Source organism: Cucurbita pepo, chromosome LG17 (assembly GCF_002806865.2).
Source record: "Cucurbita pepo subsp. pepo cultivar mu-cu-16 chromosome LG17, ASM280686v2, whole genome shotgun sequence".
Lineage (NCBI taxonomy): Eukaryota > Viridiplantae > Streptophyta > Magnoliopsida > Cucurbitales > Cucurbitaceae > Cucurbita > Cucurbita pepo.
Genome location: NC_036654.1, coordinates 2,003,101 through 2,021,307, shown reverse-complemented (window position 1 = coordinate 2,021,307; position 18,207 = coordinate 2,003,101). Strand labels below are relative to the sequence as shown.

Here is an 18,207-nt window from a genome sequence, read left to right as displayed (position 1 = left end):
TTTTTTTTTTTTTTTTTTTTTTTTTTTTTTTTTTTTTTTTTTTTTTTTTTTTTTTTTTTTTTTTTTTTTTTTTTTTTTTTTTTTTTTTTTTTTGTCTTTCTTTCAATCTAATGGAAGTTTCTTCTGTTTCCTATCAAACAAAACTGTGAGTGATATCTTATGAATGATTAGTTTTCCTAGATTGGTCGGAAATATGTCGAATTATAGTCATCGCTGAGTTTGTTTTTGTTTAGACTTGGATCCAGGAAGGCTTTCTGTTCAGCTTTGATGCTTCGAGAGACACCTCCTCCTTTTTTGGATAAGATTAAAGAAAAAATTCCAAACAGGGATGGAAATAGAAAGTGAAATCCACTACCAGAGGAGCTATGAAAAAGCTTTTACTTTGGAATGAATTAAAAACCAATACATCCAACACTGTTTGTCTTAAACTAAGGATTCATTTGTTTTTTACTCCATGCTTTAATTTACCATTTTGATTATGTACAGTAATTCTGAAAATGTTATTTGTTTTTACAGATGTGGTTCGAACAACACTTCCTAGCCGCATACCACCATCTTACAAGGGTGCCACTATTCGTTATATGTATTATGTTAAAAGTACATTACTAGGACGATGGCTAATACAGGAAAATGGTCGATCCCGTAAAGAGTCGCTGAAGGATCAAATAGAAATGGTTTGTTCAAAATTAACTTGCTTCCAAGATGAGTGAAAGTTCATTGTTTGGTTTGATGTGAATGAATATTAGGTGAACTGCAGCTAGGAATTTGTTTTTTACTTTGTTTTTCTTTGAAGCACGAACACTTTTGTGGTGCTTTCTAATCAAACTTTCTATGCCTGAACCCCCGTAGGTGTCTAATTTATCTGTTCTATATTATAATATGCACATTAAATAGGTATTTCTTTTTTAGCAAAATAAGCACAAGTTCTTTAATTTTTTTACAATGCATTACTTTTTCACTGGTATATTTATGTTTTCTCTACTTGTCCGCAATAAGATTATTTATCTTCTTATATATATATATATATATATATATATATATATTTATGAATTGCATTTTCAAATCTTGTGTGTTTAAAGATAGTTGTTAACGTGGATTTCTCAGTTACAGACAATAAATCGGTGCATGGGTTTATGATTGGACTAGAAAATTGGTGAAACAGTACCTGACCTTTGCCTCTCTTTGCACGTTTTTTATATTTCTGATGAAGATACTATCTAGCTTTATTTATTATCTATGTAGGAAGCTCGGGTTCCATTACAAGTGTGGGTCACTCAGAAAATCAGTGGCATGCTAATGGAAGAAGGTCAAAATGATGGTGATCTTTCTTCTCTCTGTTCTCTGTCGTTGGGAAAGTTGTATTTTTCATTGCATCCATTTAGAAGTTCAACGTGATTTCTGGAATTACACATCCATGGGAACCTTTGCATTTATGCAGGTAGCCCATATAGGTACTTGGTTATAGAGGGACTGGGCTTTATCTTCTCCAAATCGCTTGCTAACATGAATATAGGTTGAAGGAATAGGAGGCTGGTTAATGAGTAAATTTAATTCACCAATGACTAAATGGGTGCACAGGGACAGATTTTAAAATAAAGTTTATTGAATACATTTTAGAGTTATATTCATTTGATTATATATGTATTAGAGTATTCATGAATCACTATAATGATTAGTACATGTATTAGGTACTTAATATTTGGTACAGGGAGGATGTTCCAAAAGGTCTATTTAAGGACACTACGTAGGATTTCAAAAAGAACTCAACTTAAGAAGTGAAAACATCTCTTCCTCCAAAAAAAGACAGATTTGAGCGTTGAGAGATTTTTGCCCCCTTTTGCGTAAAATTTTACATTGCTCCAACAAGCTTGACTACGTTTTACAATAAACTAATGTTATCTACTGAGATTCGTACTAATCATGTTAACAATTATAAGAAGAAAGGAAACAATTTTCTTCAAGTACTACATAATCAAAGTTCATAATAATACTAAAGCAAAAAGAAGGGATTCAAGTGACTTATAGGATTCTGTTAGGGACTTTTGGGAATGCTGAGGTCTGAGGGGTTCAAGTGACCGATTGGTCTCTTAGGCATTTGGGTTCTTTTTTTTTTCTTTTTTTTGTTTTTTTTTTTTTTTTGTTGTAGTGTATTCTTTTAAGTTCCTTGTGTATTCCCATTTTTTATTCTTTTAAGTTCCTTGGGTTCCTTGTTGTAGTGTATTCCCATTTTTTGATTTCTATCAATTTGGAGCTTTTTTGAAATCCTTCTATTTTTTATTTGCTCTTCATTGAATTAATTTCTATGCACGTTATCTGTATATGATTGGACTAGAAAATTAGTGGTGAACCATATCAGTGGAAAAACTGAATTATTTAAAACCCTTGTTGTCTCTTGGACTCTGATACTTAACTACAAACAAAACTCAATATGATATGATGTTGTTGCATTTATTTGTTTAAGCCTTTCTATACTCATGTTCATATCATAATAAATGGATTTCTTCATTAACCATCCTCGTTTGACCCAATGGTCAAATGAATAAGCTATAAACCCATTTGTCTTTGAGGCCATTGATTCAGAATGTTGTAGGCATCAAGTATTTATTTTGTAAGGTATTCAGGATGTAGCCTATCTTAGGAACTCTTTGGATATCACTGTCGTAACGTCCGGTGATAGTACTGAGACACCAATATGATGAGCATGGGATTATGTATGTTTTCAGTTATATAGTATAGAATGCGAATTCACCCTTCGATTTCTCACCAGCTTTTTGGATTATTCATATAGTTTCTTTTCTGCACATACTATTACTGCTAGCGGACAGCTTGAGAGGTTCAAGCACTTCATGTCATTTAGAATCATTGAGACCACTTAAGAAACACTCTATTTATTATTCAATTTCTGTAATTTCTGTAATTTCTGTTTTTTTTTTTTAAATTTTATTTTAGTAGTATTAAATCAGTTTGGTTTCTACAACAAGATTATGGTAGAATGAGAATCAGTTTGCTTGTTTTTAGTAGTGTTTTAGTTTAAATGTTTTTCAATGGTTGTTTCTTCTGCAGCCTTTCAAATGGATGTATTTTGGAAAGAGATGGAAGGTGACACTGATTGGGTATGCCACTTACCAGGATTCATTGCTGTTAAACAAGTTTGTTTTATCATTTCATTTTGTTCTTGTCCTTGACGCTTTTGAATCAAATACTTTTCTTCATTTGTGATGTTCTGAAACAATTTTCAGATCTCTGAAAAACGATAATCGTAACCTTAGAGGGATATGTTTTTAATTTGGGTAGGGACAATTAGATTTTTAAATCAGGTTGAGATGAGGTGCGGATGTTTGACATTTAAAAATATAGTAGCGCATCGATGTTCTGTTCGTGAGGAATGTTAGATTTAAAAATTTTGAAATATAAAGAAAATTGTTGATCATTAATCATTTGCTACTCACATCCTCAGGTGCTTGTGAATTGAGTATATATCAGGCTGTAGTTAGTATATTCTTCAAAGTAATGACTGATGTTAGAGTTTTGAACCTCAGATATGAATACACAACCATTTCCTTGCAGGTCAGAGCAAATGATATATATGATGGCATTGATGAAGGATACGAAAGCTCAAGGGATGAGATCTCTTCTGTCTCATCATACAACCCAATGAGAGAACCTTTTCATAGAACCTTTGGAAGTTCACTGTCGTTTCAATCATCTGCTGCAAAATCTGGAAGATTTTCAATGAAGGATTCTCCTTTTACTGAAGGAGAGCGATTAAGTTTATCTTCTAATGTTGCACATCCTGGTCTCTCTGTTGCTGAGGTCCTATATGATTCCGCCGGTGGGTTTTTATGAACGAGCTATATTTTGCTCGAGGCATTTGGCTATAATCATTCTTTTTCATCTGCTTGTAAAGTCATCCCAATTAACGTTTTTGGTAGTAGAATCATTTCACTCTAGAACGGAGATAATAAGAGATTTAATTGTTATTTCGTTCAAGACAACGATTTTGACTAATAGGTTCTGTGGAAACAGATGGCACATCGCCTCAGAAGTCATCTGCAGTTGGAAGCCAGGCGTTGAACTTCGAGAAGAATCAGTCAAAAGATGATGATGCTGGAGTACCATCTTCGCCAAGGCCGAAAACTAATGAACCTGTAGCATGTAAATTATTAACTTTCTTGCCTCCCTTTTTAACTCTATTTTCTGATAAAAATCTTCTCGTTATCATTTAGTTTTATTTGTTGTCATGATGATATATCAAACAAATAATGGAAACTAATTACCTGCAAAAATTTCTTGCAGCAGAAGGCTTTATTCGAGGAAGATCTTACAATATCAGGGTAGATGACCAAGTTTTGCTTAGATTTTGCCCAAAAAATTCTGATTCAACCTATTATTTTAGTGATATGGTAAGTTTTTCTTCCAATATGACTAGGTTGAGCCCACTAATAGACATGAAGGTTAACTAGTTTCTTGTTTTTCAAAATTCACCAGATAGGTGGAACTCTTACCTTTTTCCATGAAGAAGGAGCAAGGAGATGCCTTGAGGTAACTATGGTGTTTAAATATGGACTAATTGGTTGGAGCATTAATAGGTCTTCTCATACAGGTTTCAATAGCTTTGGAGACTTCAGAGACTGTATCACGCCGTTTCGTCCATCCGTCCCGGAGGAACTCTCCAACAATTGTGAAGGTACTTTTTGAGAAGAATGTCGTATTTTGCTTGTCATTCTAAGAACTTAAGGGTTGAAATCACTTGACTTGTACTTGGGGGCGCTTTTGCTTGAGAAACCTTCAATTTTTTTGGCTCAGCCTTTTGGGAATATAGTTTATATCTTTTTCTTGGTGAAAGTCGGTTGAGGGGTGGTATAATGGGCGCATTATTTGTTTTAGTGGAGCAATGGGACCTCCATCTTGTGTTGTTTTCAGATGGGAGATGATGCCTTTAGGGATATCTGTTGCTTTCATTTTGTGTACGTCTTGAGCCTATTGTTCTTGACATATTATTGGGATTTGTAGGTTCAAAGTGATCATTATGAGGTTGTTGCTGATTTAATTCAGACAAGCTTTCTTTTCTCAATTCCCATGGATGGGCCAATGTCCTTTTCCACTCCACATGTATCTTTGCAGTGGGCACTTCGCTTTGAATTTTTTACCACCCCAAAGAATGTGGATTGGACCAGGTACTGACCCAAAAACTTCTTAAACTCGCCATCTTACGTAAATGAAATGGTAGTTTTTACCATTACCTGCCAGATACGACTGGACATTATGCCCCGGATCTTCGTTCTTATCACTTACCTGAGAATTTGTTGACGATTTTTCGTATGCTTTAATTCAAGTTTCACCCTTTCAGATATGAGCATCCTCTCATGATAGAAGGAAGAGAGAAAAGTGAATGGATTCTTCCAATCAATGTGCATGCTCCTCCATCTAGCTCTGCAGCTGCTCAGAACAGAAATGAGAGGTCTTTCTCTTTGGATCCCTTATGGATGCACAGCTGAGGTAACTGATTTAATTTGTTATATACCATGAAGCTGTATGTCTTCACTTTTTTCTTCATTTGTATCTCGAACCAATAACTGGAAAAAAACGTGTCGAATTCAAATTACTATAGGATCTTTTTAGACATGTGTTCTCCAAATATCTCCCTTTGTTCTGTAACAGCGCTTTCTCTTTTAGGCTTCCTCTCAAGGTTTTTGAAACGCGTCTACTAGGGAGAGGTTTTTGCACCTCCTATAAAGAGTATTTTGATCTCCTCCCCAATCCATGTGGGATTTCACAATCCACTCCCCTTTGAGGCCCAGTGTCCTCGCTGACACTCGCTCCTCTCTCCAATCGATGTGGGGTCTCACGATCCACCCCCCTTCGTGGCCTAGCGTCCTCGCTGGCACACGGCCCGGCGTTTGGCTCTGATACCATTTGTAACAACTCAAGCCCACTGTTAGCAGATATTGTCCTCTTTGGACTTTCCCTTTCGGGCTTCCTCTTAAGGTTTTTAAAACACGTTTGTTAGGGAGAGGTTTTCACACCCTTATAAAGAATTCTTCATTCTCCTCCCCATTTGAGGTGGGATCTCACAATCCACCCACCTTCGAGGCCCAACGTCCTCATTGGCACTCGTTCCTCTCTCCAATCGATGTGGGATCTCACGATCCACCCCCTTTGTGACCCAATGTCCTCGCTGGCATACTGCCTAGTGTCTGGCATTGATACCCTTTGTAACAACCCAACCTCACTGCTAGTAGATATTGTCCTCTTTTGGTTTTCCCTTTCGGGTGGAACCTCAAGGTTTTTAAAACACGTTTGTTAGGGAGAGGTTTCTACACCCTTATAAAAAATGTTTCGTTCTCCTCCCCAATCGATGTGGAAACTCACATGTCCCATCTTTATTTTTTCTCCATCTTATGATGAAGTTTCTTTTAAGGAACATGAAACAATAGCGAAGAATGTTGGGGTTCTTGTTGTGTGGTTTTGCACTACAAAAAGACGAGTGCTTTTATGACTAGGCTGCAGTTTTCTCATGATCACAATTGTGGTAGATGTTCTTCAAATAGTTCAAATAGGACTTTTAAGGCATTTGCGAATGCACTTGAAACCACAGCATACATATGGATCATCAATGGGTTAGTCTAGTAGTTTTCGAAGGCGATTGGACTCTGTGTGTCGGGTTTGATAAGGCTGTGTTGTGCATCACGCAGGTGCTTATGTTAAATGAAGTGCTTGTAGAATTCTCCAGCAATTTTAGCATCACCTCGACGTCTCGCTGCCAGGAAGTTTTCTGAAGAAACTAACATCTAGCAAATGCAGATGTCGAACTGAATCGCCCGAAGAAGATGATGGCGATGAGCGTATAGGCCATTGACGTTGCAGGTTGACTATGATATGTTGCAATTTATCGCCAGATGGTTCAGAGTATTTTTCCTTCAATTGTGCTATACATGTAAAGCAATATTATTTTGTGCTTGAAATTATTGTTCATGATCTTTCCTGAAAGCTTCCAATTTCAAGACAACTAAATAAATTAACATTTTTTTATAATATTAGTAAATGACCTAAATGGCCTATATTTTGCAAGTTCTTGTCATTACTATTTTCTTCCAAACCAGGGTAAGTGGTAATTAAAGCATATATTTTTCCGTTCAGAATATTTCTGGCGACTTCCTTTGAAATAGATTTTTCAAGGACAATGTGTCGATATTCCGCCCCAACCCATGTGTCGGAGGTTGGATTATGCACCCGATGTCTAGTATGAAGTCCGTAAATGACATGACATGAGCACAGGAGGGCCAATTCCTCGAATAAATCTAGATGGATGGATGTTCGGGATGTCCCGAGATTATAAATGACACGTGGGCCCACTCTCGATGGCATGTTCGAGAGTTGCAATGGCCAACGACACCCCGCAACTTGAAATGACGTCAAGACATATGAGCTATGTCGATTGGGAACCAAGATGACAGGATGAGATGCGACGTTATAGTGAGAGACCTTAGCCCCAAATAGAGGCAAGGTCGAGCCAAATGACTTGGCTTAGTGCAGAGGTTAGTTAGTTGTGTTGCACACGATTGAACATGCATGCATAGACAGTGTGTGTGGCCAGACAAGTTTGGATTTCGTACAAGTAATGTTCAGCTGGCGAAGACAAACCTCGCCTAAGGTTCGACAAAGACAAAAAGTAGGGCGAAAAATATGAATGGGACTTGAGTTTCCCCCTAAGACTTGTCGTGAGCGTGTCAAGATCATGACGCCGCACAGTTAAAGAAATACAACTATGACAAACTCACGCCAAAAAATGAAAGAAAAAGCTAATATAGCCCTTAGGCAGTACTTTGATGTACTGCATTGTTTGTATTCTCTCTTACGGTACATACCTGAAGTCATCCATATAAATTTTTAGTCAATATTCTTCTTTGCATTTTATCTTTCATGTTCTTTATGTTCATCTAGATTGAGTGTGTGCATTGTTGTGTGATCTTAATATTAAAGACTAGTAACGGTTGCGTTGGAGGACGGAAAATTCATCATCCATGGCCTTCTACTAAGTAGGCAACAATAGTGCATCATCCATGGCCTTTGGGGTCAGCGTCCTCTCTGGCACATTACTCGGTATCTGGCTCTGATGCCATTTGTAATAGCCCACAGCTAACAAATATTGTCATTTTTGAGCTTATCCTTCAGAATTCCCCTCAAAGTTATAAAACGCATCTATTAAGGAGAAGTTTACACACCCTTATCAGAAATGCTTCGTCCCTCTCTCCAACCGACGTGGGATCTCACATTTCGTTACATTCTAAGACATAAAATTTATATTAATAGCAAAATATTATTAGGATCATGAAATAAAAACACAAACACCAAAAGTTCTCTTAATAACTATTAGTACTAAAATCATCCCAATGTGTGCTTTTTGGAGGATTTTAGAAGGAAGATGAAGAAATCTCCAAAGGAATAAACCCATTTTGAAGGCTTGCCTTCCATGCATCCTCCAAACTCAACATTGTTTCTCCAACCTCATGCATCTCTCTTCCTTCCAAAGCATGCAATATCCCGGCCATTCGCCACGCGCTCATCACTCTTCTCGGCAACCAATTCTATAACCAAACAAAAAATCTTAGTACGTTATGTTCCAGCCATCGAAAAGTTTCATTTTCATCCTTAAAATTTGATATCACGTAAATTCACATAAGAACTGATAAGAACTAACCTCACACGAGTCGACGTTCTCGAAACAAGAAGGAACTTTCATGGAAGGAGTGATGTGATAATAGCAATCTCTTCTAAGTCTCTTTGGAGGAAATTGTGAAAAGGGAATAAAAATTGTCCCTTTTGGTGCATTTAGTTGTTCAAACTCTTCCAATCCATCTCCCACTATCCATATCTGTCAAATATACTTCCCTTAGCAAACAAAAAAAAACTTATCTTTTCCTATATTTTTCTCGTTCGATGGTTCAATATTTACCTTGTGAGTAGTAATTTTCGTGACGATCAAGTTGTTAGAATTGGTAGTGATCTTCGATTTAAGCTTCTGATACTCGTTCTCATATAAGGTACCCACCTAATAATTTACAAGAAAGAGTTATCAAATATAACGTAACTCATTTAGTTAAAACATATACTCGATTAGGACGGACCTGTAAACCCATTTGACATAGAGCGTCTGCGACGGCATAAGCGACCTTAGAAAGGTGTCCTCTAAGAAGCACTTGGGTTGTGCCTTTGGGGATGGTATTGACCACAATAGCAGCTGCTAAGCTGCTTCCATCAACCAATTTTAGTTTCAATTTTGGATGTTTTTGTATGTAAAGCTCTCCATATTCATTTAGCTCTTTTCCCTGCATACAATCAGATCAAAATGGTTAAGTTTTGTTGGTAGATGAATGTGAGTGTAATAGAATGGCCTATTGGTTAGTGACTTGCCTGATTCAAAAGGCCTAAGCTTAGAACTTTGACTCCCTTTTTATCAGCATCTAAAATTGCTGCTTCTATCATGTTGTTGATGGCTTCTCTTCTCCATTCCATGAAATACTTCAAAACCCATGCAAAAAAACAAAGAAAATTTCAAATTATTTTCCGTTTTCGATGTTGATTTCAAAGTTTGTAGCTTATTTGTAACGGCCCAGGTTCACCGCTAGCAGATATTGTCATTTTTGGGCTTTTCCTTTTGGGTTTTCCTTCGAAGTTTTTAAAACGCGTCTACTAGGGAGAGGTTTTCACACCCTTATAAAAGATATTTAGTTTTCTTCCGCAACTGATGTGGGATCTCACAATCCACTTCCCTTAGGGGTCCAACGTCCTCGTTGGCATTCGTTCCTTTCTCCAATCGATGTGAGACCCACACCAAATCTACCCCCTTCGGCCTAGCGTCTTTGCTGACACACCACCTCGTGTTTACCCCCTTTGGGGAACAGCCTCCTCACTAGCACATTGCTCGGTGTCTGACTCTAATACCCTCTCGGGCTTCCCTTTAAGGTATTTAAAACATGTCTACTAGAGAGAGGTTTCCACATCATTATAGGGTGTTTCAGTTCTCCTCCCCAACTGAGGTGGGATCTCACAATCCACTTCCCTTAGGGGTCCAACGTTCTCGTTGGCATTCGTTCCTTTCTCCACTCGATGTGAGACCCACACCAAATCTACCCCCTTCGAGGCCTAGCGTCTTTGCTGACACACCACCTCGTGTTTACCCCCTTTGGGGAACAGCCTCCTCACTGGCACATTGCTCGGTGTCTGGCTCTAATACCCTTTCGGGCTTCCCTTTAAGGTATTTAAAACATGTCTCCTAGAGAGAGGTTTCCACATCATTATAGGGTGTTTCAGTTCTCCTCCTCAACTGATGTGGGATCTCACAATCCACCTCCTTGGGGGTCTAGTGTCTTCGCTGGCACTCGTTCCTTTCTCCAATCAATGTGGAACTCCACCAAATCCACCCCCTTTGAGGCCCAACGTCATTGCTGGCACACCGCCTCGTGTCTACCCACTTCAGGGAACAACACTGCCTTGTGTCTACCCCCTTAAGGGAAGAACACCACCTCATGTCTACCCCCTTTCAGGGAACAGCCTCCTCGCTGACACATCGCCCGGTGTCTAGCTCTAATACCATTTGTAAAGGTCCAAGCCCACCGCTACAAATATTGTCGTTTTGGACTTTCCCTTTCGGGCTTCTCCTCATGGTTTTCAAACCGCGTCTACTATAGAGAGAGGTTTCCACACCTTTATAAAGGGTGTTTCGTTTTCCTCCCCAACCGACGTGAGATCTCAAATTATTTTTGACGTTAATAACCATTGCTTACTTGAAGATTGAATCTAGGGAGGACCCAAGATTGCAATTTGAGAGCCTTGAATGTGTTCCTCTCAGAGACAAAAGTGCGGCCAAAGAAGCAAGTGGCAATCACAGACAAGCAAGTGAAAGGCCAAAGCAGGCTCAGCCTCCATTTTGAAGCAAAGGGCTTAGAAGCCACCGCTGCAAAGCCAAGCCTCATGTGGTAAATGGATTGTGGAGTTGTCAAATGGCTCAAATGAACCACATGAGGCACTTCCTTTGCTCTTGACAATGAATTCTCGTACAAACTCTCTGTACTCTTATCCCATGTCCCATAGATGTAGTCATATATAGGCATAAATAGACTCAAGTTTGTTCTGAATTGGGTGTGGTGAAGCGAATGGTACCTGCATTCAAAATCTCGTTAAATCCGACCTCGAAATTCTAGATCATGTATACTAATTGAGCTATACTCAAATTGACTGACAGACGCTAATCTAAGCTCTTACTATGCTCAAATTTAAAATAAAAAAAAAAGAAACTTTTTTACGATTCTAAGCCGTACCCAACACGACTATTAAGATCTAGATTGAGTTGATCGGGTTTATGAAATGATAGCTTTGTAACGAAGCGTAATAAATGAGAGAGAGACTTACGAGGGGGTGTAGATGAGATATTTAAGAGGAGGGAAGATGATGAAGAGGATCTTAGGAACAAGCTCGAAGTTGCAGTGGCCCATATTGTTCATGAAATCAATGAATATCACATAAAGGGAAAAGGAGACAATTGAAGCTGTTTCTGTCAGCACTGTCGTCAATAACGGTATTGCAAACAGCAAGAAATACACTATGTGTTCTGCAAATGGATGTGTCACAGCTGCAAAACCAAATCTTAAATTACAATCATTTATAAACATTTCAAATTATTAATGTTTGGTGTAACCGTCTAAGCTCAATGTTTGCAGATATTGTTCCGGGCTAACAGTCAAGTCTACCACTAGCTTCCCCTCAGGGTTTTAAAACTCGTGGGAGAGGTTTCTACACTCTTATAAAGAATGATTTGTTCTCCCCTCTAGCTGATGTGAGATCTCATAATCCATCCCCTTTGAAGTCTAGGGTTCTCGCTGGCACGCATTCTTCTCTCCAATAGATGTGAGATCTCTCTTCAATCGATGTAGGATCTCACAAATCCACGCCCCAAACCAGGTCCTTGATGCACACCTCCCGGTGTCCACCTCACTTCAAGGCCCAGCGTTCTCACTAACACACTGCCTCTTGTCTGGCTCTAATATCATTTGTAACAGCCCAAGCCCACTGCTAACCGATGTTATCCTCTTTGGGCTTTCATTTCCGTGTTTCCCCTGAAAAACGCGTCTTCTAGGGAGAGGTTTCCACACACTTGTAAAGAATGTTTCGTTCCCCTTTCCAACCAATGTGGGATCTCACACCTGGTCCCGATTCTATTAACAGGTAGAAATCTCTACCCACTTCCTCTCTCATTTCCCATCTAAATGGGAATTTTTTTAGGCCGTTTAGAGTAGATTCTCGAATTAAATGAGCATCTCTACTGCATCTAATAAAATCCGAGTTGGATTCGATTTGATTTCGTTACAAATTTAAATTGGATCGAGTTAAAAAAAGAGGAGAGAAAAATTACACGTAATGGGCTCGGAAACAATGGATGAATGGTGGTGAGAATGGTAGCGAGAATAGAGAAAATGGTGATGAAGAGCTCTGTGAAACCAGTAGTACAAAAACTCCACCGGACCGGCGTGCAGCAACGCCGTCATAACCACCCCGTCCGTCCTCCAAAACGGTAGATTTTCACTCCTCTTCAGCGCCATCCTCCCCATGTAAAGCAGCAACCCATTGAACAATATCTGGTCATCCCTGTAAAAACCATGACCAAGTAAGCTCCGCTAGGCAGGATGGAGACTCGGGCACGTTTAACTCGGGATTTCCTACTCTCTTCAGAGCAGATTCTCGGTTTTGTAGGTTAAATGGACATCTCTAAATCTATCAAAGGGTTTTACGAGGCTGTGACTAATAACCCCAGATATATTTTTTAGCTCGATTTTAGAAGTAGTGTAGTTTACGAGCTTTATTTTAAAAAATAATAAAATTAATAGACTATTTAATGGTTACGTAATGTCGAATATTAAATTTATGAAACTAACGAATTTACAGAGAGAAAGAGGAAAAAAGGAACTAACCATGAACTTTCTCTATCAACCTGTTCGAACTCGATCGGTTTATCGACGATTCGTTTGCTTCCTTTAGCGGTTTGGTAACGTGAGAGAGAGATCCAAATTTGATTGTGAAGCATTCTCACCAATAGAAATGGAAATATAAGAAAATAACTCAAATCTCTCTTCTCTTCGTCCCCGTTGAAATACAAGTACGAGCTATGAATCGCCCACGGAGCCAAAAGCACGTACTACATTATTCATATCAACCAAAAAAACCCCATCAAAACCGTGTCGTTTATATATCAATCAAATCGTTAAGGTCAAACAGATTCTATCAAAAGGTTAGAGATTCGAATCATATACGAACGTTCATATATACCCACGTGCATACCTTAAAACTTCGGAGTGGCTTCCATGGCCAATCTGTGAGAATGCCTGGTGTGGACGCCATTGTTGTAGAGCTTGGAGCTTGTGCTTTTTCCATGGCAACGCTCATGGTTATATAGAGAGAGATTTGGACTGGAGAGAGTGAAATTACCAAATTGGACAGATGTTCATTGAGGGTGGTTTGTTTTGAATTAATGATGTGTTATTGATGGTTGGGATAATTTTTTTATTTTTTATAATATAAATATTTATATATATATATAAAAAAAAGAATTAAAATTTTGTGATTCCAATGAAAATTTTAAAAAGAAAAATTAAAATACAATAAAATTTTAAATTACTTGAAATCATCCAATGTGACACCCGAGTAAACAAGAGGTACATGAACAAAGTGATACCACATCTGAATGAGAGCAATTATGAAGATAAGAGGACTATGAAATTACTACTTATACCAACCTGATGCACCTCTTTTTTGGTGGTTCAGAGGTAGAAACTCTATAATTAAGCATGTTTTTGTTTGAAGTAATTCTATAATTAAGCATGTGAGCGAGACAAAACATGTTGGGACAACAGATGTTGGTCTGTAAGGATAGTTTTTACTCTTAGAAGGGACGAGTAAGTATCATGATTATGTGGCATAATTAAGCATGTGAGCGAGACAAAACATGTTGGGAGGACATATATTGTGTTGGAAGGAGAGATGTTTGTTTGTAAGGATAGTTTTCCCTCTTAGAAGCGACGAGTAAATAACGTGATTATGTGGCAGGGGAACGTCATGACCATCAAATGTCGAATCCAGATTCCAAAGCATAATCAAAATCATGGACATGGGTTGTTACGTCCCGTATCATAACTTCCACATTCACCCATGACGTAACTAACAATCTACCTGAAAAACAAGATTTTAGAAAAGATCGAGTATTGGGTCGAACATGTCATGAACATGCAACATGCACATAAACACATAGGATTCGAATCATATGAGTTAATCATTTCAAATTTAATTTACTCAAATTAGGTTGAAACAAGTAATTTTCAAAATAATAAAATTGATGAGGAGGTTTCAAATTTGTATTGGATAGACAAAAATATAGTTGTAGGAAAGCAACATTTATTTTATTTTATTTTATTTAAAGTATTTATTCATTAATTATGGAGAACAAATAATTTAATTTTCATGAAAGAGACGAAAATACAGTTGTAAGAAAATTAAACCCAAATTTTCGTATTTGTTAACTGGATTTTAGTTGTGCTCGGATAGAGATGTTCACTTTATTTATAGAGTCGGCCTCGCGGTGACCTACCTCAAATAGGGAGGAATGAAGAGACACGGAAGAGACACGGAAGAACACTTTTTCTTTGTTACATAAATGGAGCCGGGAAAGGAAATACATTCCCTGTCTCCGTCTAATCTTTTGTCTTATCCCGTTTAATATAAATATATTTTCAATCTATATTAATGTATATGTTTTTTTTTCTATATTAAAAAAAAGTGTTAATTTTGAAATTCAAATTATAATATTTATACAATTGTGGTTTATTTTTTTTTTAATGGTTATAAAATTTTGAATTTTTAGAAATTAATATTGATTTATTAGGATTTTTTTTTTTATAATTTTTAATAATGATAATATAAAAAATGAAAACTTTAAAATAATTATTTTTAAAAAAAAAATAATAAACCGCAAATTAGAAAATATAAACTAATTAAATATTGAGAATAAAATAAAATATACTATAAATCAAATGGAAGAATATTAAGATATGATATTTAAGATATATTTCATAAATAATATATTCTCTAAATATTATATCTCAACAAAATTTGATCTTTACGAATTTCTAACAAAAAAAAATCGTACAAGAAAGAGATGAAAAAATTGGCGGGATTTCTCGTCCTTGTCTAGTGGACATTTCTACCTTCAATCCATGACGAACTGCAAAGATCATTTCGTTATCGAACGATTGTTTGGTTACTTTCTTTTTTTCATTATCCTTCGAGTTTGCTAGAGTTTTTTTTTATATGTATAACAGTAAATTTATGTTACCAAAACGTAGTGGTTTTATGAGTATCTATTGTGTCCACAAATGGTGGTTTGTTCTCCTCCCCAACCAATGTGGGAAGGTTACCAAAACGTAGTGGTATGAGTATCTATTGTGTCCACAAATGGTGGTTTGTTCTCCTCCCCAACCAATGTGGGAAGGCTGACACCTTGTCCGGTGTCTGTCTCTGATACTATTTGTAACGGCTTAGATCCACCACTAACAGATATTGTCCTCTTTGAACTTTCCCTTTCGGGCTTCCCCTCAAGGCTTTAAAACGCGTTTACTAGGGGAAGGTTTCCACACCCTTATAAATGGTGGTTTGTTCTCCTCCCCAACCAATATGGGACATCACAGTATAGATGGACAAATATTTTTTGAATTATTTTAATATGTCACGTACTGAGAGACGTGTTGAAATCATTGTTTTTGTTATTCTTACATTCATTTGTTATATTTCGAACTTTATAGTGTAACGGAGTAAAAGAAAAAAATAGAAACAAAACTCACCGGAAACGAGAGATTTTGACCTTATTAGATGCAATTAAGGTTGGTATAAGTCTCGTTTAATTAATTTAAGTAATTATATAGGAAGTAGGACAGCTGGAAGAGTTAGACGAATGTTCTTAATATAGTGAAGTGTCTTTGTGTAGGTCGTTACGAATTTCGAAGGACAAATCAAGTAAATCTCAAAAATAGGATAGAACGTCGGCTAAGGCCAATCAAGTAAGCGGCCCTGCTATCGATCAGAAGAATTGTCTTATGTATGATGACACATGCCCAGTAGTCCCTACAATGTCATGTGTTTGATATAATGTGTAATGATGATATGTTATGCTATGATGATATGATATATTATGATGAAATGAGATGTATGGCAAAACATTACGTTATGATAATATGTCATGTTATGATGATATGTGTGTATGAGATGCCATGTTGCACTATGACATAAATATGAAATTAATATAATACATTTCTATTATAATATTCTTCTTGGTTTTATTTTAACTTACTTAAATTAATACGTTATCATTCGGGAGACGAGTTAAATAGATATCTCTAATGAGAAATTACGTTGAATATTATATTATATTCTATTCTATAAAAATGAAAATTATCCATTAAAAAAAATTTTAAAACGACTATTTAAAAAAAAAAAAATCCACCACGAACCCAATCCCCACAAATTCTCGATGGAAAATCCTCGCCTAAAAGACAGAGACATGAGTGCAGAAGGCTTCCACATCCCGACCCCGAGATATCTCTAGCATATATGTCATTTACCATTGAGCTAAATTCACTTCAACTTTCTTGAATTGATTGCTATGTCACGGGTGATCTAATAATGATTCAGATAAAAAAGACTATTAAATGCGCACACGTTTGTTCTCATCATAACCACTAAATATAATTTTTAAAATATCTTAAAAACCACATGAGAAGCTAGACTAATCTAAAGTCTAATGGTCATTCAAACAGTTATGGTGACTTTGATATCAATATCCGGTACCGACCAACATAATTGTATAACATAGATCACTTCCTTCCTAATTTATTAAATTCAATTGAGTTCATCCATCTGATAATTGAATTGATTATTAATTCAACTATTTCAAAAAATTTAAATTTTATTTTTCATCCGTTAATACTTTATTTAAAAAATAACTTAAATTAAAAAAAAATCATTAATACACTCTCCGTTTTTTAAAAGTTAAAAAATATTTTTACTAAAACTACCTATAAAATTTTAACAGTTGTATTAATACTCTTTTACGGGATTATCTCCAATAAAAAGTGGTACTAACAATAAGGATATATTTGAAGTTAAATATTCTCGACTCACAAAACATCACTTCTTGTTTGCATTGATATCAAAAGTGCTTAGCTGCGTGCTTACATAGCTTCATTTTGAAGACACCCATTGCCCACCTCACCCTATCTTATTAATAATGCTTTGCGAGACCAATAAATTATGTTCATCTCACTCACTTTCTAACTACAATTCATCACAATTAATGTACTTTATTGCAAAAATAACCATACTACCAATAATATACATTATTACCTATTTTAATTATTCATTAAACTAATCCGAGATCCTTTTCGGTTCCCAAAATACCCTTTTGAGAATTTGTGCTTAAAGTCGACAATATCATACCGTTGTAGAGAGTCGTGATTCCTAATATGGTATCAGAGTCATGCCCTTAAATTAGCTAAGAACAAAGGGTGTACTTTGTTTGAGGGCTCCAAGAAAGGAGTCGAGCCTCAATTAAGGGGAGGCTACTCAAGGACTCCATAGGTCTCAGGGGAGACCTTATGTTGTAATTTGTTCAAGGGGAGGATTGTTGAGGATTGTTAGGAGGGGAGTCTAGAAATTATCATGGGTTTATAAGTAAGGAATACATCTCTATTGATACGAGACATTTTGAGAAAGCCCAAAGAAAAGTTAGGAGAGCTTATGCTCAAAGTAGACAATATCATACCAATATCATACTTGGGCTATTACAAATGGTATCAGAACCGGTCACCGGATGATGCAAGGCATTAGTTGAGACATTGGTCGAAGTAGGGGTAGACCCTCTACATAGTAGACGCGTTTTAAAACCGTGAGACTAGTAGCAATACGTAACGGGTCAAAGTGGACAATATATACAAGCTGTAAGGTTGAGGTATTACACAAACCGTCTTTTATCTCTTATACAACCAATAATGAATAAATTTAATGTTTACCCCAATGAATGTGTAACCATTTCTCGACAAGATGTTGAGGGGAAAAGAATACGTGTTGATTGTAGGGTACCCCTACTATGCATAACTTGCTTTTATT

At 36.7% G+C, this 18,207-nt stretch overlaps 2 protein-coding genes across 2 annotated transcripts in view; one reads left to right on the top strand and one right to left on the bottom strand.

The window, feature by feature from the left end:
* LOC111778917 overlaps positions 1 to 7,071 on the top strand; it is a 9,526-nt gene extending 2,455 nt beyond the window's left edge. Inside the window, exons 3-13 of the mRNA XM_023658928.1 lie at positions 517 to 674; positions 1,243 to 1,318; positions 3,064 to 3,113; positions 3,568 to 3,832; positions 4,027 to 4,155; positions 4,297 to 4,403; positions 4,489 to 4,542; positions 4,604 to 4,687; positions 5,014 to 5,177; positions 5,351 to 5,499; positions 6,696 to 7,071. Coding sequence (XP_023514696.1) covers positions 517 to 674; positions 1,243 to 1,318; positions 3,064 to 3,113; positions 3,568 to 3,832; positions 4,027 to 4,155; positions 4,297 to 4,403; positions 4,489 to 4,542; positions 4,604 to 4,687; positions 5,014 to 5,177; positions 5,351 to 5,498 — 1,235 coding nt within the window. The 3' untranslated portion in view covers position 5,499; positions 6,696 to 7,071. The remainder of the gene's footprint in view (positions 1 to 516; positions 675 to 1,242; positions 1,319 to 3,063; positions 3,114 to 3,567; positions 3,833 to 4,026; positions 4,156 to 4,296; positions 4,404 to 4,488; positions 4,543 to 4,603; positions 4,688 to 5,013; positions 5,178 to 5,350; positions 5,500 to 6,695) is intronic.
* Positions 7,072 to 8,280: 1,209 nt separating this feature from the next.
* LOC111778304 (protein ECERIFERUM 1-like) lies at positions 8,281 to 13,405 on the bottom strand. The gene is made up of 10 exons (XM_023658040.1): positions 13,336 to 13,405; positions 12,969 to 13,192; positions 12,413 to 12,645; positions 11,413 to 11,632; positions 10,788 to 11,163; positions 9,415 to 9,522; positions 9,129 to 9,329; positions 8,957 to 9,052; positions 8,702 to 8,875; positions 8,281 to 8,588 (listed from the first exon to the last, which is right to left on the bottom strand). The coding sequence occupies exons 1-10, from the start codon at positions 13,393 to 13,395 to the stop codon at positions 8,415 to 8,417; spliced, it is 1,866 nt and encodes a 621-aa protein (XP_023513808.1). The 5' UTR covers positions 13,396 to 13,405; the 3' UTR covers positions 8,281 to 8,414.
* Between the last annotated feature and the right edge of the window lie 4,802 nt (positions 13,406 to 18,207).

Bases quoted from the DNA above. Each gene is read 5' to 3' on its own strand.
- LOC111778304 (XM_023658040.1), bottom strand. From the start codon at position 13,395: ATGGCGTCCACACCAGGCATTCTCACAGATTGGCCATGGAAGCCACTC. The intron at 11,164-11,412 runs GTAAGTCTCTCT...TTTTGAATGCAG, and splicing joins TATCTCATCTACACCCCCTC to GTACCATTCGCTTCACCACA. The intron at 8,589-8,701 runs GTTAGTTCTTAT...GTTTGGTTATAG, and splicing joins AGAACGTCGACTCGTGTGAG to AATTGGTTGCCGAGAAGAGT.